Raw genomic sequence first — 24957 nt, 5'->3', positions numbered from 1 at the left:
CTGTCATGATTAAGTGTGTTTACAGTGCTTAGAATTAAACCAGAATTGTTTGTTGTGAATTGATTATGTCTACTGCAGTGCCTAGCACTAAGGATTGTCATTTTCTTGATTAAGAACCTACAGAGTGAAATTGTACTGAGTGATTTGAGTGAATAAAGCTTTGAGTTGGGCAGAAGTGCGTGGACATTCTTTATTTCTCCCCTTGGACTGCATAAGTTGCACCTTTTGCCCATCGCAGCACCTCCATGTTTCTAAAAGGTACCAGAGAGGCAAGAGGGCCAGGGTGGAAATAAGATGGTGGTATGTTCCTCTCCAACAGTTCAACCCTGGGGACAGCGATCCTCAAAGTGTGGTCCCCAGACCTGCAGCAGCAGCTCCTGGAAACTGAGAAAGTCACCTTTCTCAGCCTCCATATCGCACTGGCCAGACCTGGGGTGAGGCCCTGCTCGAGGTCCTCGGCGCTCCCTAGCGGTTCTGATGGAAGAGCTACCGCCCTAGGCTCACTGAGGCTCCTCCTGGGCAATCCGTGGTCCATCCAATCAAAGGAGGAAACCCTTTCCAGAAACACAGCCACCCAGTCATAGGACCAGTCATACCACGGTGGCCTCTACTAACCCTGCCTTCCTCCCCCTAGGCCACCCGGGGCTGACGTCACCTTTTGGTACATTTTGTGTTCGTGCATGTAATGGATGGTCTCATTCAGGTCCTTCACGTGAAGCTGCAAGATAAGAACACTGACGTCAGGCAGGCACCAGAGAGGCCCCTGCTGGGAGCCCACCAACAGAGACTTTACCAATCCTCTCCTTTTACCCTCATGTAACCGCAGGGAACAGTCAGACCCTCCAAGGTGACCTCGGCTGTGTTCATGACGTGTTTGAACGGGAAGAGATCACGCTTCCCCGCTCGGGGGTTTGTCCTGGCTGTCAGGGACTTTGCTCTTCCACGTCTAGTGTGACACTCTCGTCCTGAGACAGTCACAGATGCTGGGAGAGGACTGTGGGCAAAGCCAGATGGGAGCGGCGTCCCTGGACAGACCTCAAGCTGCCAAGCTTGTCCCCAAGGCCAGCTGCCACAGGACTTAAGCAGCCTGAGAGGGCTTCAGGAAACAGGCCACAGGCCGAGTCTTGACACCCAGGCTTTGTTTTTTATTTTCCAAGTTTGTCTTTAAAAGGTCAAGGACCAGTGCTGGCGGAAAGGGCGGCTCAGAGGTACAGCGCTTCCCAGCACACACGAGGCCCCGGGTTCCATGACAGCACCGTGATCAGAAGGAAAGCAAAACCGAAAAACCTCCCAGGATCAAATGAGAAGAAAAACTCACGTCATCGTTAGGAAAAACCAGGATTCCAGTAGCTCCGTGGTCAGTGAAGTAAACGAACACGTGATCCTGGGGGCCGCTGCGAGGAAGAGTGGCCAGTGAGAGCCCGGGGGCAACGGGCTCCTGTTTCTATTTTAAATTCCATTTCTCTGAACAGTCAAAAAGCTAATAAGCTCGAGGATGAGGGCTGCCCAACAGGTCGAGGAGGAGCCGAGGCCCGCGGGTGACCGCCCCCTCTGCTTCCAGGGCCCTGTCCTGGTGCCAGGCTCTGCACCACAGCTGGAAAGGCAGAGGGACCTCTGCTGGGCAGACAACCAGGTGGGACCTGCAGAGTGGGCTCCTTGGGAGTCCTGCAGCCTCCCCTCCAGGCCCCTCGGACCCACCTGCCCACCCTTGGCAGGGTTCTAGCTGGGAGGGCAATGTTCAGGCGGCAGAGACCCAGAGGCACACTCGGAGCCAACTCAGCTCCCCAGGAGGGTCCCCCCCTCTAACTCGCCTCTGGTTGGATTATCTGTGCCCAGGCCTCCATTCCCTTCTGATCTGCTGCCAAAGTCTCCGACATCTCTTGAAATTGTGGCTCTGGGAACACTAAGCACCAGACATCTCCAGCCACCATCAGCGGGGCAAGTGCTGGGGTTAGTTCCCTAATGCCAGTGTTTGCCCTCCCTATGCGGGGACCTATGGCCAGAGGCTGGAGGCAGGCGGGGCCCGGCAACCCACGGGGCCTTCAGGGACTCCCCCGGGTGACCAGCACCACAACCCACAGACAACGCAACAGTGGGTCTAAGTGACAGGGACCACTTCTCCAGAGTAGTGAGGGACCAGGGATCACAGGGTTCCTGAGCACAGAAATGGGCCATCCAGAGAAGCCACTGAAAGTCACCCCTGAGCCGTGGTCCTAGGAGAGGACAAAGCTCCCCTCTGAAGCCTCTCACAACAGAACAGGGGCGAAGCGCGCCTGGCTGAGCCCCGGTGCTGGGCGCCAGCTCTCGAGAGAGGAGTGAGACCCACAGACGGACGTACCTCTTCAGGACCTTTCCAGAGCCTTTGCCCTTCACTGCTTCAGCGTCACCTCTCAACACAGCCAGGAAGTTTTGTGGGGTGACGTCCTACGAGGAATCAGGAGTCAGTCAGATGCAGCTACCAGTCCCGACCAGACAGCTGGACAAGAGCCCAGCCACGGCTACACAGGCAAGGGCTCAGGGCTAACCCGCTAGAACCAGGAAGGCCCCAGGCAAGGGCAGTGTTGGGCCCGGGGCATCCCAGGGCCAAGCACACCTCAGTTTCCGCTCGGCAGGCCTGGCTCCTTCCTGACCACCGTAATGTGGGCAGAGAAATGCAAAGATGATGACAGATAGGGACCAGAGCAGAGGAAGAGAACGTACTCCAGGGACAGACACAGAGACAGAGACAGCAGCGACCAGCCCGCCCCCTGCATCCAGCTGGCTACCCAAGAGGCTGAGTCCCAGAGGGGGACGGAGTCCTTAGAGGGCAGTCTGTGAAACTGATACTGGATCATTAAATGCAATACAAAAAAGTACACAGGAAGAAACAATCACCCTAATCCTGACACCCAGATTCCAAACGTTCCCTTCTATAACCATGTAGAAAGAAACAGTTTCACCAAAATGGAATCAACTCTGTTATATGTATGATATTAAACTGAATTATATTTGAATGTAAAAGAAAAAAATGAAACTGAAAGAAATACTAGACTTGAGACAAATGTTTATCACAAAGAAAAATCTCCTAAGAGATCACTCTGAAGATATGAAAGAGGTGACAAAAACCAGACTGAAGTCACTATGGTGTTTTAAATGTGTCAATTTATACACTCTCCATCAAGTGGGTGAAATATAAAAACATTTAGAAGTGATGTACTATAATATCAACAAAAACCTACCCTCGGGAAAATCCTGAGATACCATGCACTAGGCCCAGGGCTGAGAACACTGATTTTCATAAAAGAGCACAGATAATCCAAGATCAGATTAATGGTAATACCTGAAGAAAATCAGGTTATCACTAAAGAAATGTATTACCAGACTTAAAGTATGCACAGACCTGAAACCAAATAATGGTATATTGCAATTTATTAGACACGATGTTCTTTTGTTCATTTTTTCTGTTTTCTTTTAAAACTCTCATAATTGAGCCAGGTGTGGGAGCATACACCCAAGCCCGAGCCACACGTGGGGACTGAGGCAGGAAGATCACCTGAGCCCAGGAGTTCAAGGTCAGCCTGGGCAACACAGTGAGACCCAGTCTCAAGAAAACAAAATAAAATAGCTCAGTGGTAAGCACTTGTCTAGTATGAGAGAAGCCCTGGGTCCACTGAGCACATGTGTGCATGTACAATCTCTCTCTCTCTCTCTCTCTCTCTCATGATTTACCCCTCAAACACTAATCCTAACAGAAACATGAAACACGGACAAGAAATCAGTCTAGCAAGGTTCTGATTCTAGAAATACAACAAATAATGAAAAATCATCAAGGAAATGAAACAAAATCCACCGTCCCCACCCAAAGTCCCTGAGTGCCCTCACCTCCCCAGTGTAGTCCTTGGGGACTCCCTTGTACACGTCCGTGCCGTTGGGCCTGTTGATCACGATACCCGGGGTTGGGTTCCTGCAATCAGAGGACGTGACAGAAACAAAACGTGACTGTCTCTGAAATCTCTCTTCAGCGTCTACCCCATTGCGTAAAGAAACAGTAAACCACTACGTTTGTCTGAGACATCTCTCCGCTGCCTGCGTGGTCCCCAGGCTGTTGGTGGCTTGGGTGGGTGGAGACCTCAGGTGGCACCATCCAGGAGCTCCTGGCAGCAGCAGTGGGAGACAGAGCTCTAAAACTTAGGCCAGGGCCAGCGCCCACCTCCTGCTGGGTACCACACAGCACCTTGGGACCAGGGCTCACCAGGGCTCCCTCAGACAAAGGACAGAAAGAGGACTCGGAAGCCAGCCTCGGAGTGATTCGGTGATCCCTGTGATGGCCACAGAGGGCAGCACCCCTCAGGACCACTGCAGGGTGACCGGGGAGGGGAGGACTGTCAAGCTCAGTGCCCACCTTGCTTGTCCTTGTCCCTCAGGAAACTAAGGGCAATGAGTCACAAAGGTGCAGAGCGGGCCGTGGGGGGCCGATGCCCGGACCAGCGTCTTCTAGGAACAGGCAGACCTGGGGCCCCACGGGGCAGCTCTCCAGGGTGAGAGGGAATCTAGCTTTAGCCTCTCAGGGGCCGCCGCCTTCCACTTCCCCACCCTGCCTGGGCCGAGATGCGCGGGGATCTGGACAGAGCCCTTGGCCTTCCACCGCTGTGACGGGCTGCGGCCCGCACTCTGGGAGCCCTGGAGCAGGAGCGGTGCTGGTCTCAGGCCTTGGCCCGCGCCCCCCATTCCCAGTGCTCCCCACTTACTCCTCGTTGTTGGCGATGTCGTCGTACATCATCACGATGATCTGCTCGTCGGGAATCCCATTGCGGTGGATGATCTGGTAGGCGTGGCATGCATCGGCCTGCGAGGAGAGACTCGGTCACCCTCGGCCTGGGAGGGGGCCCCTGGGCTCCTAGAGCCACCCACGTGCCACATCCTGGAAGGCGGGCTGCACACGGCCGCCTGCTGGTCGGTGTTGAAATCATTGCTTTCTAAAACGTACATTTCTGGGGCTGGGGCTGGGGCTCAGCGGTGGAGCACTTGCCTAGCACACGTGAGGCCCTGGGCTCCATCCTCGGCTCCACATAAAAATGAAATAAGTAAAATAAAGGTACTGTGTCCATCTATAGCCCAAAACATTTCACCTTGATTTTAAAAGATTCCCACCCACCCAAACTCTCCGGATTCTGGCCTGGGGGGAAGCCAGCGCTCGTGCGGGCCACACACACACACACACACACACACAGCTACGGGCACGAGGGCCTTGCAGGCCACACAGAGCCTCCTGAAAACAGGGATTTAGCTCTCCAAAATGAAACGGCTCAGAGTGACCGGCAGACAGGCTGACAGCTCAGGGGCCGGCGGTTGTCACACAGGCCTCTTCCGACCTGAGGACAGAGGTGTCCGGCTCTGCCTCCCTGGGAGGACCTGGACCCCTGCACTGCCTGTTCCCAACCGCACCGGCTCTCAGTGAAGATAAAGCTTGCCACTGGTGCGGCAGTGCTGCCTGTAAACACAGAGGCTCGGGAGGCTCAGGCAGGACGATCACGAGTTCAAAGGCAGCCTCCACAACCCAGCAAGGCCCTCAGCAACTCAGTGAGACCCTGTCTCCAAATAAAATATGAAAAAGGGCTGGGGAGGTGGCTCAGTGGTAAAGCACCCTTGGGTTGAATCGGGTGAGACCCACTTCAGACTCTCACCTCCAAAAGTAAATAAATAAAAATAAGCTGGCCAAACACTAAGCCTGGTATCGGGCCTGCAGAGGCCCAGCACAGATACACTCATTTCATGGCAAAGATGGTGCTCGCGGCTCAGTTGCTGAATGCTGAACGGGCAGGCTCCGGGCCTGGCACACGGGCTGTTTAGATGAATGGACGGCTGAGGAAATGCAGTAACAGACACTTCCGCTGGCTCTTCCACCATCCAGCCCTGTGCTGGAGCTTCCCACGCATTATCTCATTTAGTCCTCACAGTGACCCCAGGTGATGGAGGTCACACCCCACTTCACCAATGGGGAAAGAGCAACCTGGCAAGGGGAGGTGACCTGCCCAAGTCACACTCAGCTCATGGCGAAAGACCCCGGGCATTCTCACTGCAAAGCTTGACGGTGCCTCAGACAGAGGCAACAGGGAAACCAGTAAAACTACAGAGGTCCAAGGAGAAAGAGCCGGGGCAGAAAGTCTGAACAGAGACCACTGAGTCACCACCTAATGCCTCATACGCAGTCATGGGTCACCTGACAACGGGGACTTGCTCTGAGAAATGTGTCATCAGCTGATGCTGTTGTGCAAACATCGAATATTTTCCAACCAGCTGGTTACCCTGTCACTAGGCCATCGGATCTTAGGAGACCACAGTCGTACATGAAGTCCGCTGTTGGCCAAAACGTCATCGTGCATCACACACACACAAACCGCGACGCGCCTGAGTCCCCTGCCTCTGGAGTCATGAGGACCTTCCTGCACCAACTGGCAGGCAGAACAACGCCCCCCAAAGACGTGCACCTCCCCTGCCCAGAGCCGTGAGTGTGGCACAGACCACGCCAAGGGGGAACCGACCCAGCACGGTTTTAAGGTGCCGATCAGCTGCACCCAAACACAGAGGTCTTCCCGATTGATCCGTGGCCCAAGTTAGTCACAAGGCCTCTGTGGAGAGTGGGGCAGGGGTCTGTCTCTGAGTGACACAACAAGGACTCCCTGGAGGCTTGCTGACTTGAGGAGGGAAGAAGGGGCCCGTTCTGCGAGGAGGCAGGCAGCCTCTAAACACTGGGAAAGGTGAGAGAACGGAGCCTCCTCTAGAGCCTCCTCCAGAGCCACCGAGGAACAGATTAACCCGGTGAGTCCCACTTCAGACTCTACCTCCAGAAGTGTAAGACCAACGTCTGTGGCCGTTGGTTACATCAGCAATAGGAAGCCAACACAGCTGTGGCAGAAGTTGGGTGACTGACACCCCACTCTGAAAACACCCTGGTGCTGTCCGTCAGGCTGACGCACGCGCCCTCTGACCCAGCCACTCTGCCGCAGCTGTAGCTACTGAAGCTCACACCCGCGGTGCTTCACGGCATCACCCAAAGAGCAAAACCCAGGAGCAGCCCAGGGCATCAACAGCTGGAAAGAGAAACTGCCTTTTGATTGCATGTGGGAAACCTGTGCCAGGCTTCAAAACAGAGGAATCTTGGGGCCACAATGGGAAAAAGAACACGAGGGAGAAAAACCCCTTTCACTATGACCACACTTTTATAAAGGTCAAAACCAGCTAGTGCAGACATCATGTCGTTTACAATTAAATACACGTATAAAGCAAAACAAAGGAGACGGACAAAAGGTTCAAGAGCCTGATCCCCAGGGAAGAGGGAGGGGGTTCATCAGACACAGACAGTTCTAGCGGTTTTCTTTTCCTTTAGCTGGGTGCTAGGAACACAGGTATTCATCTCATTGTTGTTCTGTAAATTGTCCACTTGTGTTATAGACACATTATGTAATTTGCTATTTCATAAAAAAAAATCAAATAACTATTATGTCAGATACAACCTACCCCTAAATGAAATGTGAGCAGATTTACCCACCCCTATGACAAGTCCCCTATGTTTATTCCTCCTGTCAGAGGTCAAAAGGCAGATTCAACCAAAACTCAACAGGAATAAATTTAACTTGAACTTGTGAACCTCCTGCCTCAGTCTCCCAAGTTGGTGGGATCACAGATGTGTGCTACTGCACCCGACTTGAAATAAAAGCTTTAGAAAGCAGCAGAAAATCTTTGGGACCTTAAGTTACAACTATAAGGATGCCATATATGACACCAAAAGCATTGGTCCATAAAAGAAATAAAAGGAAAAAATTAGAAAGTGGATCTCATAAGTGTATTAAATGCCAGGGCTTCAAAGAACACCTTTAAAGGGCTGAGGGTATCGCTCGGTGGTTGAGCACCCGCCTAGCATGCGTGAGGCCCTGGGTCTGATCCCCTGCACTGCAAAAAAGAACAGGAAAAGAAAAAGATAAAATTAAGAAGACCAAGAGGCAAGCAATAAGAAGAACATATTTACAAACCACCTACTTAATAAAGGGCTTGTACCAGAAGCTGCAAAGAACGTCTGCACCCTAAGATAATTGACTGAACCAAAAAATAGAAGGATTTGAAGGAGCACTCCACCTAAGGAGGTGTACTAATGGCTACGAGCTCAGGAGAAGAGGCTTAGCATTAGTCACTAGGGAAATGCAAATCAAGACCATGATGAGATGCCACTTCACAGCCAGACGGAGGACAAGTGCTGCCGAGGACCAGAGAAGCAGGAAGGCCACGCATGGTCTGAGGGAAGGCAGGTGGCATGGCCACTTTGGAAAACAGGTCAACAGTTTCCTCAAGTGCTCCTGTGAGACTGGTAGCTGCAGCAGGCATCCACCCAGAGAAACAGAAGCATTTCTGACTCAGAGATGTACACCAAATGTCCTTTGAGGTGGTGCCCAAGAGCCAGCACCTGGACACCACCCAGATGTCCAGCAGCTGGAGCACGGACAAGCACACGTGGTCCATCACGGAGCGGGTACCATTTGGTGCTAGAGAGGAATGAAGTTCCCATGCACAGAGAGCGCCAGAAACATCCCGCCAGGAACCAGCACGGAGGACGCACGTCGTCTAGCGCTACACACAATGTCCAGCAAAAGGCCAGCATCAAGGCAAAGAAATGATCGGTGGTTGCTGGGGCTATGGTGGGACATTACTGGAGTGACCAGCTGTCCTAAAACTGGTTATGCTGATGTTCACACAACTTGGTGAACTTGCTCAAGTATCACCGAGCTATGCACATGAAATGGGTGAATTACAGGTGAATGTAAACTTCGCCTCAATCAAGTTATGGATTTTGAAAGGGCCAGGTGCAGAGTGCCCTGTGTCGAAGCCCCCCAGGACACCTTGACAGGCAGGCACTTTTATCCCCATGTTACAGATGGGGACAAGCTCAGGAGGGGCAAGGCGTGCTGGGGACACAATCCCAGGTCTCCTGCCCCACCAGGCCTCGGGTCCCTCCTTCCACACAGTGGGGTCCAAGGCAGACCAGGCTTCTCTCAGGGCCCTGGGAGGCAGTGGTCGCCTCTACCCATGAGAGCTCAAAGGGTTCTTTGTTGGAGTCAAATATGAAATGAAGTAGGGTTCCAGCCACTGGAATAATTTGGAAACAGTGTTAAAGGCCACTTGAACCACTTCCCCTGAACATATGTGGCCTGTAAGCATTTTTCCCCTTTAAAGCAGAAAAGCCACATGAGGTAACACTGCAGGGGGTTGAGCAAGACTGTAAGAAAGAGCCTCTGGAATGATGCTCAGGGACTGCGTGACTCAGCTGGTTCCCCGCTGGCATTAGGAGCTCTCCAGTCCCACTAAGGCCCCGTGACTTCCTGATTCAGGCTGCTGTCCTCACGCTGTCCTGGTGCTCGGCTGCCAACTGCGAGTTCAATAAGCAAATGGCTGGGAGCAAAGGCCAGTGCAGTGGCCATGCCCGGTCACCAGGGCCAGGTCCACTCTCCAGCCGGCTCTGCTCACCTGACAGGGATCCTCCCTTCCTGCCGCACATCCTGAGGCTGCCAAGGCCGGGCAGGGGCTGGATTTGTGCCGTGCCCCACTCAGCCCTCGCCTGAGCCCAGGGGCAGAAGCAGAGGTTCAAAGTGAGATGATGTCATCTGTTCAAACCAGCAGGCAGGTGAGCAGAGCAGCAGCTGCCCGAGGCCTGCCCACGTCCAGAGCCCCTCCCTCCTAGGCTCCTGGGTGAGGAGGACAGTCCTGCTGATCCAGCTGCTCTGCCTCTGCCCTGCTCTGCCCTGCGCAGCCCTCAGACCGCAGGCCCTCCCCACCACGCCCTCTGCAAGGGCTCATTCCTGTTTTTTAAATATAAGTGATGCTTTGCTCCAACAGGGACTAACCTCAGGGCCTTTGCACTGAGCTAAGCGACCGCCTGAAGACCAGCTGTCAGCTGTCACCACGGCTCCTGGCTTCCACCCCGCACCCTCGATTTTGCCTCCCACCGCACAAAGCGTCCCATATTGACTATCTGGTCCTCTGAGAGAGACGTGTGCAGAGCCCCAGGCGTGAGGCCCTGAGGGGGAAGGGGCTTGCACACTGTCCTGGCTCTCGGTCTCACGATGCTGGGGCCACCTGGCTTCCCTGTCTAGCTCTAAGTCAGATGGATCCTCGCCTGTCCTCACTCAAGGTTTCCACCCTCCTCCCGGGTTCGCCCTTCCTGTCCATCTGACCTTGTGCTGATCTTGCTTCCCTCTGGTCATCGTCTATGGGGTCAGGAGCTTCCCTGAGTCAGAACTGGAAATCGCTTTCCCTCAGAAGGAACTGCTGTAAACGCTGGCCAGGCAGACGTGAGGCAAAGCCCGTCTTTAGCTTCAGGGAAAGGTTCATGCCGATTAAGGGAGCGACAGACGGTCAAGATGCACAGATGGCCTCTTTTCCTCCAGGGTTTTGCTTTGTCTGGATGTGACACCTGGTATGGCTGCAGCCATCTTGTGAACACGAGGACTTTCCTGAGGACAGGTTATCACAACAACGATGGCAGAGCGGAAAAATGGAAAGGCCCTGGGTTTGAGACAACGGGACTCAACTGCTTCATGGGCCAACTGTGGAGTCTCCACACTCCATGGCCTCCAAACCACTGCGGGGGTTGTGGTTAGGTGTACTCAAAGCACCCGGATGTGCTGTTCTCACTGCAGTTCATGCTCTTCCCTCCACGTGGGCCACTCACCCTTTCTCCCAGCTCCTCTCATGGGAGTCCCATTGCCCTTCACGCCCACCTCCAGACTCTCCTCCAGAAGTTGTCCTCCTGTCCCTCCCTGACCAGCTCACAGACTCCTGACCCAGAACCGGCACCTGGAGGAACTGGCCTTTCTCAGCCTGAGCCTGGGGCCCCTGACCTGACAGCCAGGATCACCATTCCTCGTCCCCTCTCACCCCACCCACACACCAGGCCTCCAGGTGGAGGGCGTCAAGGGGACAACAGGTCACTTCTGTTTCCATGCCCAGGGACCTTCTGCCTTCGCGCCCTTCAGAATACAACACCACAGACAGTGATCCCGCGTGGCACAGCTGACCCACCTTCTTTTGCTTATCTGGTTTTATTTTCCCTAAGTTTTCTATAAGAAGTCTCAATGTGTTGGTTTTCTTAATGTGTTGGGTTTCTTTAAATAAAAGAGAAACTATTTTAAAACAAAAGGTGATGAGCTAACCTAAGCTCCCCGTGTCATGTGGCCAGAGGAGTGGCTATGAGCATGGGCTGCAGAGCCACCTGGGTTCAAATCCCTCTCCACCCGGGATTATCTGTGTGACCTGAGACAAGTCACCTACCCTTTCTGTGCCTCAGTTTCCCAGTCCGAAAGTGGGTCTATTTAACAGGACCTATCCCCTTCTGCTGTCTGGGGGTTAAATGAGATGATACATGGCCCGTGACTGGAGCTGGGCCTGGCACGCGACGCACACTCGGTAAGAACAGCATCCCTAGAGCAGGATGTGGGCACCAGCACCTGAGCAGCCCCAGGGGGCGCCATTCCCTGTTAGTGATGCTCCCTCTGCAGCTCCTCCCGCCCACAGCTCGCTCAGTCTGGCCTCCACTCTCAGGACCAGGAGGGCTTCCAGGGCGCCCTCCTTCCTCCCCAGACACGGGACGCTGGGTGTCCTCCCAGCATCCATGAGATCAGCCCCATCTGTCAACCCTTTCAAAGTGAGAAACAGAGAAAATCAGATCTGGTCAAGACAAAGTCGTGTTGAAACCACCCCCAGGGAGCAGAGAAAACTGGCCATGTCGCCGTGTGCCTGGCATGTTCTTCCCAGGACAAAAGGGAAATGGAAACCTCTGCAAGTGCGTCAGCTCAACCTGCTCAGGCTGTGACAGGGGACAGACAGACATGAGCAGGGGAACATGAGGCAAGGGAATAATTTGGAAACCGGGCCCACCGGGCTGACCCCCACGTGCCTGGCTTCTAAAAAGCAATTCACCGGCAGCCCTGCCTGGCTGAAGTCCACAGGACAAGCTCCTCAGCACACGACCTGATACTTACCCAAGTGCAGGCCCCGAAAGGCTGATAAGAAGAATAGAGTTACCCTGAAGGGATAATTCTGTGACCCTTACCCAGACCAGATCCCAGCGCTCAGGGAGATAAGGGTGACTCCCCAACCACAAAATCTGTATGAACAGGTTCCAGTGTGAACTGATCAGCATGGGCCAAAATGCCATACAGTTGTCATGGCAGTGGGGACTTGAAAGTCTGATGGCATCCTGCTGTCAGTCAAAAGTCAAGAGGAGGACCTGGGCAGGACTTTCTGGAGACTTCCTGGAAGGCAGGAGGGGCACACCGTCCCTCTCCTCTCTGAGGACCCACTCTCTCTCTCTCTTTTCCTATTCCTTCTGATGAACTCATGCCTGTTCCTTTGAGTGATGTCTGAAATCTTTTTGGCATCACTGCAAGGACCGGGTGTGAAGGCGTCTCCCCACGGCCCCAGCTGCACAGAAGGCCCGACCCTCTAACAGTCCTGTAAGAACGGTTCTTTGAAGTGCCCCTTTACTGTAGCCTTCAAAGTTTGGAAGCACATGTTGGTGGCCAGGCAGGGACACAGGCTGGGGGCGGGGGGGGGGCGCTAACTGAGCACAGTTTATCTCCTCCACACAGCCTCAGGGCCACCATCCTCTGCAGCTGGAGACACACTGCGGTCTACTTGTCCCCTGACTTCTTGTCCCCTGACTCCCAAACTAGCAACACTTCTTCAAAAAAACAAAAGTGTTCCTGGGAGCAAAGTGTAACTCCCACGAAACATTTAACCCATGTATTTTTTTTAGAAGTTGGTTGTGCAAAAACCAGCGTGGCTGATGAATCAGTCCAGTCACCCACCATCTGTGACCTGCTCTTCCTTGTCTCTCGGCCTTGTGGTTAGGCAGGAACCTGAGAGAGAGTGGCACAGCTGGGGCTGCCGCTCTTTCTCTGGTCAGGTCTGTGGGTAGGAAGGAAAAGAGGTCGCACTGCCAAGATCAGATCTTTCTCATCAAGCCAAATTTCCTATTTGGCTAGCACACAAAACCCGTTCAAGAAATGAGTCATGACTTCACCTAAACCAACCCCCTCCACTCAGTGGATATGAACACAAACACCGCAGGGAGAGGGATTGGCCCAGTTCTCACTGATGGGCCAAGTGGTCAAGGGCACAGGCTTTGCAGCTGGGTTGTCCAAGGCGACAGCCACTGGCCACACGTGGCAATGGGGCTCCTGATGTGCTGGGTCCCAAATGAGACACATGGGGCTTGTGATGCACACTGGGTTCCAGTGACTCGGTTCAAAAGAGAGAACGGAAGGTACTTCTGTTGCCAGTCTTTATGTTGATTACACTAATGTTTGGGCACACTGGTTTAAACAAGATATTCAAATTAATTTCACCTGTTTTTAAAAATATTTTTTAAAGGTGGCAACGGGAAGATTTACGACACACATGGCTCTCCTGCTGGACCGGGCTGCTCTAGAGCCTGCAGCCTTGGTTTGAACCTTAGTCCAACCACATGGGCCAGCTGTGCCATGCTGGGCAAATCGCTGACCCTGCCCACAGAGAGGGAAGAGGAAGCAGACCTGCTGCACACAAGACCACCACAGGGCACAGCGATCCAGAAGACAGCCCACAACACAGATGCCCACACAGTCTAAGCAGCTGGTTCCTGAAAAGATTGAATTGTTTTAAATAACGGCTCTACAGAGATATGGTTCACATGATAGAAACCGGCCTCTCCAAGTCAGCAATTCAGTGATCTCTAGTGTATTCACCATGACCACCAGCCAATTCCATGACCAGCACACGCACCCCAAAGACCCCTCTCCATTAGCAGTCACTCCTAACCCTCTGTGACCAGTCCTGGGCAACCACTAATCTATCTTCCATCCCTGCTGATTTCCTTAACTTGGACTTTCGTTTAAATGGAACCATAAAACATGTGTTCTCCATGACTGGCTTCTTTTACTTAGCACAAGGAGTTTAAGGCTCGTCCATGTTGAAGAATGTGTGAGTACCCCCTTGCATGAGGGCACCACTCTGCGCTCACCACTCCTCAGCCAAGGGACATGGTGGCCCCAGGCTTTGGCTGGGAACCAGGCTGACATAAACCCTCAGGTGCAAGTTTCTGTGTAGATGAGCTGTCATTTGTCTCCGGTATAGACTTGGGAGGAGTCGACGGATCACAAGACAACTATTTTTCACCTTCTGAGGAACTGCCAGACTGTCCCCAAGGGGCTGCACCTTGTCACACTGCCACCAGGAGGCTGGATTCAACATGTGACTAGACCTGGTTTCTTCTCTGACAGGCTGATCTGGTGGAAATGCCAGGAGAGACAGGAGGAGCGGCCAGGACAGCAGCCTGGCAGAGGTACAGAGGACAGAGAGGCCTGGGGCCTGCACCAGAGGCCTGGCCTCAGTCCCGTCTGCCTTCCTGGCTGTGTGGCCTCAGGCATTACCTCCTCTCTCTAGGCCTGTTTCCTTGTCTATAAACAATGGCCTTAGGCCAGTGGGGCTTGACCTGGGTTTTGCCTCCTGGGGACATCTGGATGTGCCTGGAGACATTTGGACTGTTACAGGGTGTGGACATGTTGCTGGCATCTAGTGGGCAGAGGTGAAGGGCACAAGGCACCCCACAGTGCACCAGGCGGCCCGATAACCAAACATTATCGCTAAGGTCCAGGGTGAGACATCTTGCATCAGACTCAAGGGGCCCCACAGGGACTTCTGAGGAGCTGCCAACTGTCTTCCTAATGGCTGTCCATTTTATAAACCCACTCGTAATGCAAGAGGGTGCCCGTCTCCCCACATCCTGGTCAATACACACGTCTTCGTCACCTAATGGAGTGCAATGGCTTTTCAAAAAGTCTTTTCACCAACGATACCCAGGATCGTTATCAGAACGCCAGGGTCTTAGAGAAGAAGCAGCACTGCCGTCCCACCTGGTGCCTGTAGTTGTACCAGCCATTGGAGCCTGCCACGATCACCACCCAGTGCTTGCCGCTATCCTCAGGGTCGTCCACCGGAGCAGCAGCGACGCCCAGGGCCAGGCCGAGCAGCACCACGAGCTTCCAAGTCATTCTGCTCTTGGCGCTCACCTGCAGGAACCTGGAAGCAAGCGGCAGAGTCCATCAGGTAGGAAGGACAAGGACATGCAGCGCCCAAGACCCACACAGTGAAGGGAGCAAAGACAGGACCCCTGGGCCACCACACTGATGGTGACGCTGAGGACACAGCACTTCTTCTCGGGGCTACGCGGCTTCTTCCGCTGCCCCCCGCACCTCTCTCCCCAGCTTCCCAACGAGTGGAAGTTACTTCTATGACCACAGAATATCCAGAAAGCGCTTTGGGGACCTTTTAAAGTTTTTGTCACAACTCAACATTAAACAGATTAAATTCACCAACAAAATTCATTGTGTGGGCAAAACATTGACCACATTCTAGGAACAGTTTGTAAGAAAAGAATACACAAGTAATATAAATTATGCATAAAATGTAGACCATTTAATAGCAGTGACTCTGGGGGTGGGCGGGGTTAAGACAGATCTTTTTCATATTTGCCTCTTTTAACATTTAATGTATATTACTTAAGTCTGTAAACATTCAGTACGTGTTCAACATCAACAACATTGATGGACAATTTATTTTTATCGGTGGATTATCTGGATAAGCTATAGTCAAATATTAATTCACATCTTTGTGTAAAACTTAGCAGGACATGTACATGTGTTTCACGAAACAGGTGGGGCAAATATTTTCATGTTGCTTTAGTGGGGGGGTGGAGAGCAAGTGACTTGTCCAATGTCCACAAAGAGTCAACGTGGCCAGAGACCAAACCCTTTTGCTCATATTCCTGCCTCAGCCCTCTGCTTTATAATTCTGCCTCCTAGGCTTTACTCTTAATGAAATACTACCCTATTTTATACTTCAATGTCAAAACTTCTTTTTTTGAAACACAGTCTCCCTACCTTGCCCAGACTGGCCTAGAATTCCTGGGCTCAAGTGATCCTCCTGCCTTGGCCTCCTGAGAAGCTGGGACTACAGGCATTACCACCATGCCAGCTCATGTCAAAACTTTAAATAAAGATTTTTAAGCATAAAAGGTGGGCATGTGGCCTTGTCCCTGCAGTACAAGAGCAGACCTCTCCCGGGTCCTGGCTATGTCATTCTAAATTAACTGCCTTCCTGTTAGAGAAAACCCAGCCAGCCTGGGACTCTGTGATAAAAAGAAGACACTGCATTTGAGACTTGGGGACTAATGGCAGAAGGGGAGTCTATGAGGCTGACCTCAGCCTCCACTCATCCACTTATTCATCCACCACTCAGCCAGCCTCCTGCCGGGCTCTGTGGGACCACGCTCGCTCTAGGAGCTGAGAACCCTGCCCTCGGGAGCGAGCAGCCAGCTGAGGGGTGACCCATCTCTGAGGGAAGTCATCATCCTCAGCATCTGTGCCTTGCACTCCAAGCATGGAGTAAAGCCCTGGAGCTCTTGAGAAGGTGTCAAGAGCTAAGAGCGCCTTGGGCCAGGCTTTCTCTGTGAGCGAGCACCCAGCTCACCAGGGATCCGGGAGGATGCAGATTCTGACCAGCAGGCCTGGGGGAGGGCCTGGGAATGCATTTCTGACAGGTTTCCCCATGACCCAGATGCCGCCAGCCTAAGAGACTGCACCCCCAGACGCCCCTGCATGCCCCTGCAGCACCAGACCTCTGTGGCCCCAGCCCCGCACCCCGCCAAGGCTCTGCCACTCCACCACCGAGGGGTCTCCCACCCAGGAGCTTTACTCCCAATCCATAAGCCTAAGTTATGCTGAATTCGGGTTCCTGTGGCTCCGCTGTGAGGTCTGTGAACTAGAGCAAGATGCTCCTGGATTCACCTTTACTGGTTGTTTTTTGGGAGGAAAGGAGTTCAGTATGACACATTAGAGACGAGGTCCGTGGACTGCGGGGTCTCCCAAGGCCAGAAGCTGCTGACCTGTCGATGTGCACCTGAGAAGGCTCCTCCAAGGACCCATCACCTGCCAGGGCTCACGACAGGGCTGGGAGGTGACCAGTAAAAGGCACAATATACAAATGTTCCAGGAAGCAAGAGGGAGGTGAGGCACAAGAGCAAAACCATGCATGTCCCCAGGCTCCAGGGCCCCAGAGGGGTGAGACAGGACCCTGAGGTGGCCAATCGGCAGCTCTTACCCAATCAGAGCCCACCCAGCAGCCTCCTGGCTATAACTGGGGCTTGCCAGGAAGCCTTCCCTAGGGTCAGCGACATTTCTCTGTATAGGAAAGCCTGAATATTTGTGGCTTTTCCAAGCAGGCCATCTTTACTGCAGCCAATCAATTCAATTCAATATGTAAATGAAAGGACACAACTGTGTTTCAATAGAACTTTATCTATTTAAAAAAAAAAGGAGTAGTAGGCACAGTGGCTCACATCGGAGGATGACAAGTGCAAGGTCAGCTCTGAGCAACTTAGCAAGATATTGTCTCAAGATAAAAATAAAAAGAGCTGGGCTGCAGTGGCAGAGCCTTCCTGGGTTCAATCCCTCGAACCACAAAAACAAAAGCAAGACCGGGAGGTGTGTGTGGCCATGGGCCATCATTGCTAACCTTGCCCTATGGAGTGCGAATGTTCCCCCAGCCCATATGACAGGGACAGCGGCTGGTGAGTATCATCTCATCGACATCACCAATTGGGCTCTCCAGTTTGCATATTGTTCTGCTGAGTTTGGTTTGTGCGACAGTCTTGAAGAGGCGCACTCCTCGGGAGGCCTAATGAGTGACCTTCCCTCCTCATGGGTAGGGTTTAAAAGAATACATAGAACACAGTCAGGTCCTCCACATCCAAGGGTTCCATATCTGTGGACCCAACCTCAAATCAACAATATGTGGGGGAACAGCCACTCAGGAGGCTGAGGCAAGAGGATCACAAGTCTGAGGCCAGCATGGGCAACTTAGCAACACCTCATCTCAGAATAAAAAATAAAAAGTGCTGGTGATGTAGGTCAGAGGTAGAACACCCTGGGCTCAATGCCCATTAGGAAGGAAGGAGTGTATATTTGTTCTATCACACACATATATTAGGGGGAACCCCAGCAGTATACGTATGTATATTTGGGGGAAGAACTGCATCTACACTGAACATGCAGACATTTTTCTTGTCATTATTCCCTGACAGTATAATATGACAACTACTTACACAGCATTTACATTTATATATAAGGGATTTGAGCATCCACAGATTCTGGTATCCAAGGGGACCCTGGAGGCAATCCCTGAGGACCAAGGGATAACTGTCCTCAAATCAATGGTTGACCTATGAACAAAGGGGACCCCGCTAGCTTAACTGCTCAAAATTACCCAGTGATGCAGCAGCCACCTAAAAAGCGCCTTGGTTATTTTACAAAATCAAGTTTACCCTTAATTCTTCAAATACACCAGCTAGTCACTCCTCAGTGAGGAACACTACCTCATTAATACCCAAATGATAGACACATGGTGAATATTTGATGGTGACTCTCTCTGTCATCATTTTTTTTTTTTTAATGAACAAAGTTGTCATTCCTTTAACACTAAGTTAAAAGCCACACAGTGGGTCACTGAACAGAAAATGACACTCAAAAAACACACACTCATGCTATTCTGGGAACCAATTTGAGGCCTGGGGTGAAGTTGAAACATGAAACTAACATCACCATCTCCATTACCCTTGGCAGCCAGTGCATCTCACAGTGGCCAGCCTCAGACGGCAATTTTCTGATGGACATTACTGCATTATCACTGGCAGAGTCAAAGCATTGAAATCATAATCTCGCAGCATCCATTGATTCTTGTTTTTATCAAAGTGAAAAGATGATAAAGAATGTATGAATGATCCCTGCTACACTAGCTCCTGTGTCTCTGCTATTTTCAATCACACCCTCCATGGTCCCCGCACACAGGTGACACTGTCTACCTACTCCATCCACCCAAGAGCCTGTGAGCAAGTATCACTCTGTTCAGACAAGAGAGGAAACTAAGGCTCAGAGAGACCTGCTGGTGAGTGGCACCACTGTGACCCATACACAAACCTAAACAGTAAAGATAGCTTGTTCCACTGCTTTTCTCTTTCTTTCTCTCTCTCTCTCTCTCTCTCTCTCTCTCTCTCTCTCTCTCTCTCTCTCTCTCGTGAAATTCTGGCAAGCCCCATAACCACATGCACTGCACTCTTGGCCTGGGGTCCAAGTACAGAGACACCCTTAATGCTTCCTCTGCAACAGGCCCCCCTGGGTGCTCCAACCACATACCAGTCGGGCTCTCTGAATAAAGAGCACTTGTCTGCCCATCCGTGCAGAACCTGAACCACACAAAGTCAAAATCAATGGGCAATTTGCTAGGGTTGTAGCTCAGCGGTAGAGCACTCACCTAGCATGTGTGAGGCCCTGGGTTCAATCCTCAGCACCACATACAAATGAATAAGTAAAATAAAGGTATGGTGTCCAACTACAACTAAAAAATAAATATAAAAAAAAAATCAATGGGCAAACACTACAAATGTCACCAAGACCATTCCTCTGCCATCCCATCATGTCCCTGCTCAGGCTATTGAGCTATCCTAGGTTATGTGAATGTGAATGACTCAACGCAACCTCAAGGAACGTACCACCAAGTGGGTTTAATCCATTTGGGAAGTTTGGGACCAAGTGCACAGTCTAGATAAATTATCACGAGCAATACAGATAATAGGCCAGGGTCACAGGCCCCTAAATACTGACTCAAGTTCAAACCCAGTACTGACACCAAAGTGCACACCTCAAACATCACCCAGGGTGACCTCCCGCTGGAAGCCCTCATTCACCAGGCCCTGGTTACACAGAGCAAACCACCAAAGCCAGATGAAACACCTAGTTAGACAAGGACACATATAAAGAGCCTTCTGAACTGAAAAGCCTTCCTGCTACGCTGTTCTCCAGTTCAGAATAAACTCTTCCTGCACGTGGGGTTTGCTGACAGCGGACAAGAGAAACACGGAAGGGGATGAGGACCGTCTCCCTGGGCAAGCGTGGGTCAGACTCCCCTGAGCTCTCTCCTCCACAGGGCCTTGGCCTGGGGAGCCCAGTTTTAGCAAGAACACTATAAGAATTCCCTCACTCTTGATAGCCAATCATGTTCCTCTTGGTAAATTTCCACTGACAGCGTTCAGGACGTGCTACCCCTAAATATGGCATCTTAGCATACTAGATATCTCAAGCTGAAGGACTTCCACCAACCCCCTCACCTGGCCTAAATCCCCACCAGACCCCTGCTGTACTCAGTTGAGCTCAATTGTATCCTGAAGACTCTCCTTCCCACTGCAGCAGCTAGAAGAAAATCTGTCTTGCTTTAAAAAAAAAATCCAGTATAATTTCTTTTTGAAGACACACAGTTACCAACGCAGGAGAAACCCTTCCCTTCTCTGGGCCTTGACGGTCCATCTAAGAAATGAGACAGTAGAACTAAATTATTAAGGGCCCATTCAGTTCTCAAATCCTTTGATTTTTCTAGCTTAAAAAATGGGATTAAAACAAAACCCAACTAGATTTTATCTCAAATGTAAAAAAAATGCATTTTATTTAGTTTATCATTTTTTCCCTTGTAGGGAAAATCTATAATTCAGTGGTAAACTAGATTCTAGACTGAATAATCCTTCAAGGCTAACGAAGTTATTTTCTAACTCTGTATATTTGGTGTAGTAGAAATGCAAATATTTGTCTATAGATGTGCAAGTGAATTCTATAAATGGAGGCTCCGCTCCTCCACTTTGGCCTCCCACTTGTACATTCACTTCAATACTTCTAATCTTCAGATGTGACTGTATTCTGAAGTTTCCTTTCAACTGACTGTAACTCCTCACCCAGTCGCCTCATTAATGAATTTCAATAAAATCCTCAATGTGTTCAGTTTTATATTTGTACAGTGATGACTATCTTAAAATACACACACACACACATAAAATGTTATAGAAACCACAAACAACTTACATATATTTCAAATCCCAAAGATAGATGTATGAATTTACTAATGATCAGAAGATTTTTACAACTCCAGCAAAGTAAATTTCGGCCCGCTGTGACTAGCTTCTTCACCATTGTTTTCAATGCTTATTGGGTATTTGAATTTTCTTTTGCCCAAATCACTGTTTTTGAATCTTGGTGTCAGTACAGTTAATGGTCTTTTCCCCAATGACTGATCATGACTTGTACAGCCACCTGTCAATTCTTGGGTTAAATTTTTACTTTTAAGTTTTTACTTTAAGAAATTTAGGAGTAGATATTAAACTGTAGAAACATTAAAAAAAACATAAATCACTTATTACCTACCAACTAGACCATCAGCTGTTAATATTTTGTACCTCTATTAGGTCTTTTGTTCCTGCATAAAACAAAAATTACAGATGAAATTTTCCCCTACACAGTACCATCCTCCATACACCAAAGGTAACCACAATCCTAAATAAGCATTTCTTTCCAATTGATTTGTCATATTCTTTTTTTTTTTTTTTTTTTTTTTTAATGTACTGGGGATTGAACCACTACCACTGAGCACATCCCCAGTCCCTTTTATGTTTCAGTCAGGATCTCACTAAATCACCCAGGCTGACACTAAATTTGAATTTGTGAATCTCCTTTCTTAGCTTCTCAAATTCCTGATTATGGGATCACAGGCATGCTACCACCTCATCTGGGGATTCATTGTACTTTTTAAAAGGATACATATCCATTCTATCCAGGGATCCATTATACTTTTAAATACATATTTACTCTATAAACATTTCTCACTGAATACTTTTAGACTGCTTCAAAAAAAATTAAACATTATAAACAATGTTGCAATAAACAGTCCAATATCCCTCTCTTTGTATACAAAGGTCTAGGGTATTTTCTAGAAGTGGAACCAGTGGGTCTTAGGACACCCATTTTGCTATGGATATACTGTTCTAAAATACACTGGTATCAGCAAAAAATGACAACCTCATTTTCTCCAAACATCTATTATCTCTTGATATTATCAAACTTCACAATTCCTAATCTGATGAATACAAAGTGATCTAATTATAGTTTTGATGTGTGCTTCCTAAATTACAAAAAAAATGTAAATCTTATCATAAGTTTATTTAATCATTCATATTTCAACACCCTCAAAACACATGACAACTTCCCTATCATAAACTGGGATTTGAATTAGTGTCCACTAAGCAACTTCTGCAGCTAAAGAAAGAAAGAAAAAATCTTGGAATTTCTTCAAAAGATAATCATAGGGTCAGGGACAGTATACACACCTGTAATCCCAGCTACTCAGGAGGATTGCAAGATGGAGACCAGCCTGGGCAATTAGTGAACCTTGTCTCAAAATAAAATGAACAAAGGGGCTGGAGATATAGTTCAGACGTAGAGCACCCCTGGGCTCAATCTCCAGAATCCCCTCCCCTGCAATAAAAAGGACAGCCACAGGAAGGAAAACTCAAAAGGGACAAAGCTCACTTCAACATACAATCATGCGCTGCTTAATGATGCTTTGGTTACTGACTAACTGCATATGCAACCAGGGTTCCATAAGATTATACTGAGATAAAAATTTCCTGGGCTGGGGATGTGGCTCAAGCGGTAACGCGCTCACCTGGCATGTGCGGGGCGCTGGGCTCGATCCACCGAAAACTGAAAATAAATATTTAAAAAATCTCTCTCTCTCTCTCTTAAAAAAAGAAAATTCCCATCACCAATGATATCACAGCCATTGTACTGCAGCCATCATAGTGAAGTGGCTTTACTCCCAAGTCTGAGGTGATGCATGTGTGAACAAGCTGACTACATGGGCAGTCGTATGAAAGTAGAACACACACAGTTAAGTCCAGTACGTGATACTTAATGAGGATAATAAGCCACTTTGTTATGATTTATGAACTTACTATACTATACTTTTATCATCGTTTTCCAAGTATACTCCTAGTTTTACAAAAGAAAAAGCTTACTGTAAAACAGTAGGCCATGTGACATTGGCCGCAGGCTCATTCATCTTCTGTGTACCGCATCCTCTGACCACATCAACAGGCCATGTCCAGTGGCTGACCTACACCATCCGGCTCCATAATGCATAGCAATGAAATCACCTAATGACACATTTCTCAGAACATATCCCCATCATTAAGCAACGCATGGCTGTATTTTCCTGAACCATGCATGGTACGGTGTATTCTACTTCCTTTACAGCTCTCAAATCTTTTTTTCCTTTCCTCTCCCTTCCCACTGCAACTGTCTTTAAAAATCTCTGTAATTCTTTGTGGGACTATTGCAAAGCCAATATTGTCTTTCTTGTGGCCTCTCTCCAACACTTTCTTACCCTTCGGAATATCAAAGAAACAGATCTCCTTAAAATGCAGCTTCCTGGACATTCAGGATAACATCCAAATCTCTCAGGGCAACACAATACCTGTAAGATGTACCTCTCTATTCACTTGGCTCAGAAAATTCACCACCCACCAGAAATCCCTTGCTCCAACCAGGCTCCATGGTACCAGGTCCAAAAGTATCCCTCCTTCTGTGCCTCCACCATTGCTGCTATCCTCCTCCTCCATGTCACCAGCTCTGCCCCTCCCTAGAACTTCCCTCAAGCATCTCCTTCTCTGGGAAGTCCTACTCCTTACCCCAAGTCAGGGTCCAATGCTGTCCCCGTACACCCACCTTTCTATTTGTGTCCCTGTAACACTGGAATTGTTCAGACACGTGTCTCTCCCCTCCCACCTCAAAAAGTTTCCTAAAGTTTGTTGGCAGCCCTAAATAAAGAAAGCCCGGCTATTCCCATAGATGCCTACCACAGGGAAGTCTCAAACCTTGCGTGTTTACTTTCATCTACAAAACAAAGCACATGCCACAAAGGTCCTACAGTGCCCGACCCAGAATACTTCGAAATCTAACAGGGGCTGGGGACCACACCCCGCTAACTTTCACTTTCCTGGTTGATGTGAGTGGTCCCGAAACTCACCAGCTCAGCTCCTGAAACCGAGGCTCCCTCGACTTCTCCGTAGGAATATTTGGGGTATTTTTGCGTGGGTATTTTTTGTTGTTGCTGAAGTTCACAGACCTGCCCATGAGCGTAATCCTCCACATCGAAAGCATCAACAGCCTCCACTGTTACTCGGTGGTGAATGTCAGAACCCAGCCCTGGACCCAGCCGGGCACCCAGCAAATCCCGTCGGCTCTGGAGCCTCAGTTTCCCCCTCCAGAGCAACACGCCGCTCCTGCCAAAGCCCAGCTCCGCCCACCACCCCTCGCAAGAAGTCAGGCTGAGCCGTCGCAGCCTTTCCCTCGGGGTCCACCGTCTCCCGAGCCCCCTTTGCAGGACGAGAAATGGAATGCCCAGAAAAGGTCAGGGAAAAGGAAAAGCAAGGCCACGAGGCCAGGAGCAGCTGGACAACTCTGGCCTGAGATGCGATCCCGGGCCAGGGTCCCTCCCCACGGCGGGGTTCCCGGTTACCTGTAGCCAGAGACCACGGCGGCGGCAGCAGCAGCGCGGCGGCGGCAGCACCGTGGGAACTCGGGGCAGCGCGCAGCCTCAGACCGGACCCTCGGCCCTCCGCCCGGCGGTGATTGCGCCGCCCTGCCGCCGCACCCGCCTAAGGACCCACAGAGTCGCGGCGATTGGTGGAGCTTCGGGGCGGGGCGTCTGCGAAAACCAATAGAAGACGAGAGTGAGGCCGGCGTGTGTGGGCGGGGCTTCTGGGCTGCGGTTGCGCAATGTCCCAGGGTTCGGGGGACCCGGGGTAAGTGGGCAAGCGAGCCGCAGTGATTACAGGTGTCCACTAACCCGTTGGTTCCAAACTTGCCTGCTCACTGGACCCACTGAAGGAAGCTTCAAGCAACAATATCTGTCATCCCCAGAAATGGTTGTGATTTCACGGGTCTGCGTGTGCCCTGTGTTTGGGAAATTTTAAGGAGCTCCTGGTGATTGGCAGGCGTAGACCCTTTTAATTCT

At 50.5% G+C, this 24957-nt stretch overlaps 1 protein-coding gene across 1 annotated transcript in view; it reads right to left on the bottom strand.

The window, feature by feature from the left end:
* Positions 1 to 24573, bottom strand: part of Lgmn (legumain) — a 29569-nt gene extending 4996 nt beyond the window's left edge. Inside the window, exons 1-7 of the mRNA XM_027931689.2 lie at positions 24460 to 24573; positions 14922 to 15087; positions 4728 to 4825; positions 3862 to 3943; positions 2339 to 2424; positions 1319 to 1394; positions 656 to 718 (exon numbers count right to left, since the gene is read on the bottom strand). Coding sequence (XP_027787490.2) covers positions 656 to 718; positions 1319 to 1394; positions 2339 to 2424; positions 3862 to 3943; positions 4728 to 4825; positions 14922 to 15059 — 543 coding nt within the window. The 5' untranslated portion in view covers positions 15060 to 15087; positions 24460 to 24573. The remainder of the gene's footprint in view (positions 1 to 655; positions 719 to 1318; positions 1395 to 2338; positions 2425 to 3861; positions 3944 to 4727; positions 4826 to 14921; positions 15088 to 24459) is intronic.
* Positions 24574 to 24957: the final 384 nt, after the last annotated feature.

This window comes from Marmota flaviventris, chromosome 2 (assembly GCF_047511675.1).
Source record: "Marmota flaviventris isolate mMarFla1 chromosome 2, mMarFla1.hap1, whole genome shotgun sequence".
Lineage (NCBI taxonomy): Eukaryota > Metazoa > Chordata > Mammalia > Rodentia > Sciuridae > Marmota > Marmota flaviventris.
The sequence above is the reverse complement of the archived record's forward strand: the minus strand, read 5'-3'. Positions and strand labels throughout refer to the sequence as shown.